The sequence below is a fragment of the Zingiber officinale genome, chromosome 2A (genome assembly GCF_018446385.1).
Source record: "Zingiber officinale cultivar Zhangliang chromosome 2A, Zo_v1.1, whole genome shotgun sequence".
NCBI lineage: Eukaryota > Viridiplantae > Streptophyta > Magnoliopsida > Zingiberales > Zingiberaceae > Zingiber > Zingiber officinale.
Window position 1 is genome coordinate 160,946,371 of NC_055988.1, and position 10,709 is coordinate 160,957,079.

The 10,709-nt window shown below is 35.5% G+C and overlaps 1 protein-coding gene across 1 annotated transcript in view; it reads right to left on the minus strand.

Moving 5' to 3' along the window:
- The window catches only part of LOC122042937 (probable inactive ATP-dependent zinc metalloprotease FTSHI 5, chloroplastic), a 60,781-nt gene extending 50,493 nt beyond the window's left edge, over positions 1–10,288 (minus strand). Inside the window, exons 1-2 of the mRNA XM_042603336.1 lie at positions 9,225–10,288; positions 6,202–6,670 (exon numbers count right to left, since the gene is read on the minus strand). Coding sequence (XP_042459270.1) covers positions 6,202–6,670; positions 9,225–10,162 — 1,407 coding nt within the window. The 5' untranslated portion in view covers positions 10,163–10,288. The remainder of the gene's footprint in view (positions 1–6,201; positions 6,671–9,224) is intronic.
- Positions 10,289–10,709: the final 421 nt, after the last annotated feature.

Here is a 10,709-nt window from a genome sequence, read left to right on the forward strand (position 1 = left end):
ATAAGTTGGGAGAGCTGAAGCTTTGCAAACAAGTCCAAGTGGAATCAGTTGGCAAGCTATAGCTTGGCCAACTCAATCTAGATGGGAGTTAAATGTCTAGACTCAAAGTAAGTGCGAGCAACTTTATATTTTATATCCTACTCATTACGTATAAAAATTGCAGGAAACAGTTCCAAAGGAAATCCGAAGCGACTGTGGGTGATAACTCTCAATAAAGGAATTCGAAGAGTCCAAGCGACCGTATCTAGGTCGGGGTGATCGAAGAATACGGATGACCGGAGAATACGAGCTACCTAAGCAACTTCTAAACGACCGGAAGATGAAGTTAATCAGCAATCTGAGCCAGTCAAATTAAGATCAGATTTCACCCTTCTCTAGGCAACCGGAAGGCGTCTAGTTGACAATAGAGTTTCCTTAACATTATCTCACAAATAGAAGTTGTAGCCACGTCAGCACTGATACAGGCGACCAGGAGGAGACCGAACAAGCACTATAAAAAGGGTTTCAAGGCAGAGCTCTCAAATCACTCAATTTCTCATGCATTTATTCTCTTGCTCGTGCTCTAGTACTTTCTGCTTTTTGTACTGCGACACGTTGCAACCCCGCTTCATTTCCAATCGGCAACACCTTGAGTAACATGCTATTTGTTTTTGTGTTGCGTATTTGTTTGATTGTGCTTAATTTTTATATTCTTTTTCTTAAGATTTTCCCATCTCCAGAGGCTTTCTAGAAAGGGAAGATTAGAAATAAAAATCAATTTTTTTTATAACTGCTATGTGTGTCTATACTTCTAGTTTAATTGATCAAGCATGTTCAATTTTAGTTAAATCCTTTGCATGCTTATACGGGTCTAACTACACTTGATTGAATCAGTTTTAAAGTTATATTTATTTCCTCTGTGCTACTTTATTGATTCAATTATTTTCAGTTATTTTATTGAAATATCTACCTCTAAAAATTCATAATACTATTCACCCCCCCCCCCCCCCCGGGGCGTCGAGTGTTATCCTACACAAACTACTTTGTTATTTTCTTGTCTCAAACAGCTTATCTGAAACAAACATTTAAACATTGAGACAAGGTTTGAAATTTCAAGTTGTGTCAGAGTTTCCGTCTTCAATTGGAATGATATGGTTTCGATACTATATAATAACAATCGATTTTTTATAATTAATTAGTACTTAATAATTTATTAGATTGCTAATACATTTGTAATTTTAAATTTTTGATTAATTAAATCACCTCGTTCTTCAAATTAAATATGTTTGCAACCAATTAAGGTTTCATTAGGCATTTGTAAATTATATATTCCTTTTATTTCATAGTAATTTACACTTATAATTTATTAAAAAAAATTAGGCAAAACACTGGAATGAGTAACAAGAAGATCAGACCTTCTTCCTCTATAAACTAGGACATATGTTACTTTCAAATTTTGTAGCATTCATATTTTGTAACATTTGAGCAATTTTAGAAACATTTATTGTTAAGGATATAATCTTGTTTAAATGAATGTATATTTTTATCACTTTATGTAATTATATTTAACATTTATTTATTAGCATTTAATAAAAAAAAATGGGCAGTAATATCATTTTATTTCATGTATTTTGTTTCATGTATTTGAGCTTTAAACTTTTAATCCAATTTTATTTATTTCATGTAATTATAATTATTAGAGCACACGAAAAATAAGAAGATAAAAAAATTCAAAATTTAAGATATATATATACACTTAAATTAGATTTTAAATTTTATAATTAAATTTATTTAATGTTACCCATATAATTTTTAGAAATTTAAAATTTAAATTGAAATTTGGCTTAATTAAATTTAAAATTTTAGATTCAATTTTTTATAAAAACAAATTTAAATTTGAAAATCTTTTATATTTTACTTTTTATTGAATAGAGTTTTTTTAATAATTTGAAAAATACTTTAATTTATCATGTATCTTCAATAAAATAAATTAAAATTTAATTTAATTTAATTTTTATTTAATTAAAGAGTTGTAGAATCTTAGTTTTTTAATCGCTCACTCACACGACCTTTCAACATAAAGATAAAGATAGAACACAAAAAAATACTGATGACCTACCTCGTGAACATACAACACAAAAAATCCGATGGGTTCATCTTGAGTGCCTCCAACACACCGACAGAGTGGCGAGCCAAGGCATCAGACAACCCACTCATCAAAAAATTGTAGCAGATCTGCCAAGAGATCATGCTCATTGCCAGTTCTCCTTAAGCTGCAGCCAACCATCTTGCTGGTTCGTTCAATTCTAAACTGCGGAGTGGTGTTAGGGTTGCTTATGAACCAAGGACAAGCTTGCGTATGTTGATTACAAGACCTGTCCATTGTGCCAACGAGTGGATGAGATGGAGGGTCATCTTTTCTTTGATTGTTCAGCAATCAAACCACTATGGGATAAGGTGCGAAGTTGTCCCAATATCAGCCCCAAATTTGCCACTGTCAACTACAACCCAGAGACAACCGCCTCAACAAAGCTCGTCGCATGGGTATCTCTTGCATGCGCTATTTGATTTGGCAAACCCGAAATAGGTGCCAATATGAAGGAGGCATATCAAATGTTGAAATGACGTTTAGAAAGGTTCAAACACATGTATTCCACTTCTTAAGCAGGTCGAATGTAACTTGATAGATGACATCAATGCTATTTACCTTTATAAAAACAAACACACAAAAAATCTTCACTCATATAATTATTATTCTATTTAAATATTTTTAAAGATATTTTACATTTTAAATTGTTTTTTATTTTTAATGAATTATTTAACTAAATCAACTTAACTTATCTTTCAAATTTTGGAGTTCAAATAAAAATCGCTTTAAGATTTGATAGAGTTTATCGAATAGACATGGTGATTAAAGCCATGTGGGTTCAAACTAGGTTCCATTTGGATTTATTTTAGTTAATTTAAAATCGAACCAAGTTTATATATATAAGAGTCCAATTCAATCATATTTAATTTTGGTTCAATCGTAATTAATTAAATAATAACATTTTTAAAAGTTAGGGATTATTTTATTTACTTTTTCCCCCCTTTTTTTCTCCCTTCTTCTCTGCTTATTATTCTATACACCCTTTCATTTTGCATTCGGCTCCGCACCGTTGATTGCCCACACTCCATCGCCCCGTTGGTCGGCCGCACTCCATCACCCTGTTGGTCGCCCACACACTGCTGCCCCGCAGGTCACCCAAACACCGCCGCTGATTGACACTTGTTTCTTCACGGTACTCTGCTTCTTTGCTCCTCTCCTCAACTGCCCCCTTTATTTCTGGTGTTGAAGTTGTCTTGGTGCCAGTTGGTGAGCAGAACGCTAAGTTTCCCTCATGCTGACTAGCACGGCTCAGCACCGCAAACCGTGCATTGAGGTAAATCTTTTAGACAATTTGCAAGTGATCAATGACAACAAGCAGAAGTATGCCTCCTTGAGAAAATGTATTTTTGTCAGGTTTAGGTTTTGATGAATACAATTGTAGACAGAAGAAGGATGTTTGTGTCTTGAGTAAAAGTGTTGAGACTCTGATGGCTTAACCTCATGCTAGAGGATGACAGTGAGCAACAACTTAAGCTAGATAAAATACAAGAATGTAAACTTGACAAAAACGACATGTAACCTGACTGTATGCAACAATGTTAACTTAGTGCAGAACTGATAAAGAGGGTGCTAATAAGCGAAAATGGAAGCCAGATCAAATGCCTTCAAAGATCATAGATGGTTAGGTGGGTCTTGATCTATCACAAGACGACAGTGCTGAGAGTTAAATGCTATGCAGATTGGCTCTTATTGGGTTTTTCCTTGGTTCAAGACCTATATACCAAGTTACAAAAGAAAAGATCCAAGATGCTTTAAAGTCCTTCAAGATAACTGGAGGTATATGCTTTGTCCTCTGGGTTCCTTGTGATCGAATTCAATAATGAGGTTGATACGAGGAACTCCTTGAGGATGCTCCCTGATTTATGCAAATTGTTGATATTAACAAGATGGTCCAAAGATGTTGACGGGAAAAGTAGGATTTCATTTTAATAATTCTTTCTACCTATGAATATTATTCATATACATAAAATAACACTTTGATCTTCGTAATACAAGAAATTTACAGTTAGGCTCTTAGTATTTACATTTTGGTCTCCAACACCTCCCCTTGAATTGGCTCAAAAATATATGAAAACCCATGCTGACACTATATTGATGCTAGGACCTCTTGAGGACCAATTAATAACTTTGTTAACTAATCATTAGTGCTAACAAATTACGTGACAATTTCCTTGAATTGTGTTTTCAATGACAATATGACAATCAATCTCTATATATTTTGATTGCACTTTCAATGACAATATGACAATCAATCTCTATATATTTTTTCTCATGGAACATTGAATTAGAGAGTGTGTGCATAGCAGCTTGGTTGTCAATTACAGTTTCATAGGCTCTTTAGGAGCAGATCCCAACTCAATCTAGATATGTTGAGATATAGCTAGGACCACATTCCTATACTCTGCATTTGATCAGGATATAATAGTTTGTTTCTTACTTCTTGCTCTTTCAAAAAATCAAATTACCTTCTAGAGGGGCAAGATGACCAAGGTGAATCTTGTCTATAGGAGAGCCAACCCATCAACCATCAATATCCCTCGTAATTAAAAAGTGATCAATCCTAATACTGGAGGCTTTTCACTAGATTTTATAAGATACAAAAAAATTCTCAAGCCCACCACCCCAAATGATCATCACATGGAGTCCCAAAAAACTAATTGATCACATTGAATACAAATGATATGTTTGATCTTGTAACAAGAAGATAGTTTAATTTTCCTATGAGTCTTCTATAACTCTTTGAGTCAGCAATTGCTTCTTGTGTTAGTTTAGTTTAACATTTGGATGCATAAGGGTTATCAACTAGGTTAGCTCCAAACGTACTAGCTTCCATTAGCATATTAAGAATATCTCAGCTGGGAGGTATAAATGTGCCTCCTTAGAGGACTATGTCTATGCTAAGAAAATATCTTGATTCACTGGTATTGTTAATCTCAATGTAATGTAATGGTTGGAAAAATAAGTGGTGTATGGAACAGTTTGAGAAAAAAAAAGGGAATTCTCATAGTTCCTTTTATTAGACAGAGGAATTGCATGGGATACACATATGTCCAATCTCATATCATATAAACCTTATACTTCTATTATCACTTTGACAATCTTCTTCCGCTACCTCAGAGACAACAATCTGAACCAAAATTGAGTGGGGCAAATAGGAAAATATGTATATTTGAAGAGATGACATTTTAGTCATTGAGCTTATTTCTCTCCAATTCTTCCAAGTAATTAGGAGTCAAAAAAATTTCATCCATCCTTTCCTCATCCCAAGTAGTCATGTATTTTGATCCTTTCTTTCCTCTTCATTTCTTTCCTCCCCATCCCTATGTTCATTTCAGTCTCCCTCACAACAAATTTTTGGGCCCTCCAAGTAATAATAGCCTTTGAGATTTACCAAGAAGAGGAAAAGGTAGAGAGATGAAAAGTTGACGATTGAGGAAAGAAGCAAGGGAAAAGGGGAAGTGAATAGTGCACAAGAGAGAAGGTGTGGGGTGAGTAGGGTAGTGAGAAAGGAGTTGGATGGTGGCCAAACATGACAAAGATTTTGGTAGATAGGCAGGTAGTAACAAGAGAGAGGGCAATGGCAGTGGAAGAACAAAATTGACCTTGAGATGTCGTGGGATAGAGGATGGAGAACCTTTAACTCATACCAAGTTACAAGGAAAAGTGCAATGTGATATAATGTTAAATTACTAATAGACAAATTAGCAATTAGATTTATTTATTTTAACAAGCAATATGTTGAATATTAACTTGCATAATAATAAAGATGATAGTTACATTTATTCAAATTTTTATTAAAGGGCAGCCCCGTGCATGAAAGTCCTTCCAATGTCGAATCACATTGGGTATATTGTACGTAGCCTCACCTGTATTGCACGAGACTCTTTCTGCGACTCGAACCCATGACCACAAAGTCACATAGCAACAACTTTATCATTGCATCAAAGCTCCCCTCCTTATTCAAATTTATATTATGTTATAAAAATTTATTCTTTGTAAATATCAAATAAAATCTAATCCGTCATGATGATTAAAATGCATAAAATGGGTTCATGTTGCAAAAAAAAAAGTACCTTTCTTTTATCCATATATTGTCGACCACGGTCAATATTTTGTAGTAAATCTTTTTTCAAATTTTCTTTGGCTTGCTCACGCCACTTCTTCCATCCGTGGAATAATTGAAGACTGACAGCTTTAGGAACAACAAATTCTCTCTGACCGAACATCCATTTCAATTCTACTTCTGGAAAACCCTTTAAAACCTCATCCTCGGAAGTCCTAACAAGGAAACGTTTTTCATCACCAAACTTCTTTAGCTTTCGTCTTAATTGAGATTCCATATTCTCTTGCATCTGTCTGGATTCTCTTAGAGCTTCTCTTATATTAGAAACAAAACCTACAGTGTCAGTTTCGGAATAAATTTCAGGATCTTCATCTTCCAAAACTTTTGGTAATAACATTTGCTCCCAGTAGTCATTTTGTGCAGTTTCTAGATCTCTCCTGATGTCATTTCTTGAAAGCCTATGTGTCATGTTGCAATAACTGTAACGAAACATGATTATAAAATCAGGAAAATATTCTACAACTAATTGCAAGGTACATATTTTCCTAGGGAAAGGCATCAAAGATATAATAGCTTGCAATGAGCTTCATCCATGCATCAAACTAACATGACATACAAGGTAAGTTCAACTTTGATTATTACTGTTCAAAACTTACATTAATTAACAAAATATAATTAATGACTAATCTGACACTATTTGGTAGTCCAAAAGCAGTAATCCAATTTTTATTCTTAATTTCCAACACTTAATTAATAACAGAAATTAGTGGATAACAAATCTCACACCACTTAATAGTGAAAGATCACTTCTAGGAGTTATTAGTCCATCAATTGACTGAAGTAAACCTGCCACGTACAAGCTATTAAAGTGAGTGTACTAAGCAATCACATAAGCAAAAAAAAATTGTCAGCAATAAATTAAAATATAATGAATGCAAAAGAGTTAAGTTCAAACATCCCCAAGGAGCACCCAATGAAGGAATGTGTTTGGTTCTAGTTGGTCGTCGAAGCTAGGGCATTCAGTCCAATTTAGTGAGTATTATATATGTCCGGTCTAGGTTATGGTATGGTTTTAGGTGGAGTTTGAGTGTCCACAAAGTGGTCATCTTCATTGAGAACAGAAAGGTGATCTCAGTTTAAATGATGCCTAGGTGGTCTTGGAGTTAATGTAATGTTTGGTCTACCAAGGACTAGTGCACTTTTCTAACTTGTTGATTATACTAGTAAAATAAACTTTAAAATGGCTTCGGTCTTCTACTTTAAATCAAAGGATCTTGAGCTTGTCTTCTACCAATTCACACCTAATATCTACCTCTCTGATGGTGGAGATTTTAGTCATAACAATGTGGAGGGTTGATAAGTAATGAGTAAGATATGCAGTAATTTAAGAAAACAAATAGGAAACTAAACAAATAATTATGAAGTGGATAGAAATAGAATAATCAAGAAATAATGTTGCAATGCACAGGTAACAAGAGATGATAAAACAAGCTTTACCTACTAAATCAACTAATAATTTCAAAGAAGGAATAATATTATTAGGTTGATGAGAGCCTTCATGCTGAGGAATTTGCACATCCAATCTACGTACAGTCAAACAGAATGAAATCAACAAAAAAAGTAATAGTGGATTGATGTAAGTCTTTTTGCTATAGAACTTGTGTTATGAAGTTTGTGGGCAGCAGGATCTCCTCTACTTGTGGGCCGAGTTGGTTGTATTCGGAGCAATATAGGTAGCGACCATGGAGGGAGAAAAAAATGATAATAGCGGTGATTGGGAGGTGAGTACAGTGGTGGAGAAGATAGAGCACCACCACTTGATGGCGTGGTTGCGGTGGGTAGATCTATAGTAGAAGAAAAAAAGGCATATAAAAAGCAATAATAGATGGAGGATGAGTAGAGATCAAGATAGATCGGAAATGATTGATCACCAAATTACAAATTCGGCTCTGATATCATTTTACATAACACGATGGTTAAACAATTCTCACCCAAAAGAAAAGAAAATTGGAAAATGTATTATCTCAAAATGTCTTAATACATATGATGCTAAACCCTTTTATAGATTGATAAGACGACTTATTTTTCATAAACTAAAGGTCCAACTTATCCCAAAAGACTTATAATTATCCTAATAAAATCTCTAATTGACCTTTTCTAAAAACTAAACATTCATATAAAAAGGTACCCACTTATTTCTAAAACATAAAAATTAAATGTGATTAGATGAGTGCTTGTAAAGTCCTAATGTTAAGACCCAAATTTTTAAAAAAATCTATTTCTAGGACAATTTGGTTTTGAAATTGAATTCCTTGTATGTCCAAAAATAAATGTGATTATTAGTGAAAGTTGGACTTAGATGGATACAAGTGGATCTGAAAGAGAAATAGATACGAATATAAGGTGTTTGTTATAAAACTCGAACCGGCCAAGACAGGATGTTTGTTTTAAAACTAGGGCTCAAAGCTCGACTAGTGTTGTAGGATCCAAGAACACATTTTCCCTACCAATATAGCAAGAAAAGCTCATGCTTGGCTAGACATTGGAACACCATATGTCCAATAAGTGTGGCTACTCATCCACATGTCGAATCTAGCTCTTCACTATTCACACATTTTCTAAATAGACCTATGATGAGCAATACAAAGCAGTTTTATCAGCTTAAACAATGATGCAACAAAGCTAAGATAGATCATTGTAAAGAGCCCAACATGAAGCACCACCAGATGCTGCAAAAAAATCATCCAAGATCAAATTAGAAAAACATTAATTGAATGGATTTGAATGTGAAGGAAAAGATGGGCAGTGGAGAAATTAGATCAATTTCTTTAGCTAATAAAGCTATTAATTAGAAAACTTCAACTCGGAAATAACAGTATTATTAAGCAATAGGATCGCCAAAAGGAATGGTAGTAGATGGATCCTTGATAAGAATAATAAACAACTTCTGAAGCTCGGTGATATTATCCAGTATAGCACTTAATAAAACCAACTTTTGCAAGTAAAGTATAGGTAGGCATGGACTCCGCATACCTTTCAGCACTGTCCTGTGTTAACCGACGCCCAAACCTCTCCACTAAGAGTTCACACTCCCTTTCAATGAAAGAAAGCTCCCTAATAGCAATGCTGTAAGTCAATGTTTCCCACCTCGAAATCCTATCATCAATGTCAGAAATCTTCTCAGAAAGATCACTGTATTCATTCTCAGCAGCATCCAAGCTGTTCTCCAGGGCCTGCACATTTCCCCTCTTACGAGTACCACTGCCTCCTTTTTTCAACCAAGCGTCCAGCTTCTTCTTATCTGCTAAAGCAGAGTTCATAACATCCTCAGACTGCTTCGTCAGCTTCGCCTTTTCCCTCTGCAACTTCTCCAACTCCATATTAAGCTTCCTAATAACCTCTTCTTGAACCTCCCTCCTCTTCTCCTTCACAACCTTCAAAGCCTCCTGGACGGTGGCCATGTCTCCTTTTGAGGATTCCACCTCCTCAATTCTGTGAAGGAGGCCAGAAACAGCTGCGAGCAGCCTTCTGGTATATTGAGAAAACTCATGGTCCTTGAAAGTCGCACCTTTCTGTTCTCTCGCCGTTTTCCTTCTCTCCTTCAACTCCACAGTAGCAGTTGCCGCAAAAGCATGGATTCCGGCCGTCGGGACAGGAAGGAAGCCAATAGCAGCACAGAAGAACAAGAAAGCTAGCGGCTTTCCGATCCTACACAGGAGAGCATCGTATAATCTCGATAAATTCTGGAGCTTCTCCTCCGATTGAAGGGTAGGGGCGGTTGTAGACGAACGAACGGATGGATTTAGCGGCGGGAGCAGCGCGGCGACAGGTCTGACGCCGCAACGGAGCAGGAATCGACGAGGCTTGGATCGGAGAAAAGTGGGAGGGAGAGGAAGGCATGAACGAGAGAAAGGAGACGAGGGCGGGAGGAGAGGAAAGGTGCGATTGTAAGTCAAAATGTTGGGTTCCATTGGGGAAAATGGATCAATTACGCTTCCATTCTTCGCCTGAACTATGTGAAGAAGGGAAGAAGAAGAGGAGGAGATTTGGTTTGGTGTTCTTGGCCTGCCCCAGGTTCAGCAGGGAACGGAGAAGGAAAAGACGGCGGAGGGGTTGGGTTTAAAGATAACTTTGCGGATTTATCAGAAAACCCCTTGATTTTTAAAGATCTATCCGACCCAAGGAGAATGATACATCATGAGAGTCCAAAGGTGCAAGTCTAGTGAATCTAACTGAATCGAACTTAACCGAATCGAATTGTATAATTATATTATATTTATTTATTTATCATTCAGACCTATTTATTAAAAAATTATCAATCCCGAGACTATCATATAGCATAAAGGTGTTAATTTATTACCCAGTTATTTCATCTCGAAGTAGGACATATTATCCAATTTACCTTGATTAATTTTAAAATAACTGATTCATTCCATATAAATTTTCCACTTACTACCTAGGTCGTAGCGGACGACCGATCAATCAACATTTTAGGTCAACCATTCATTAAAAAATACA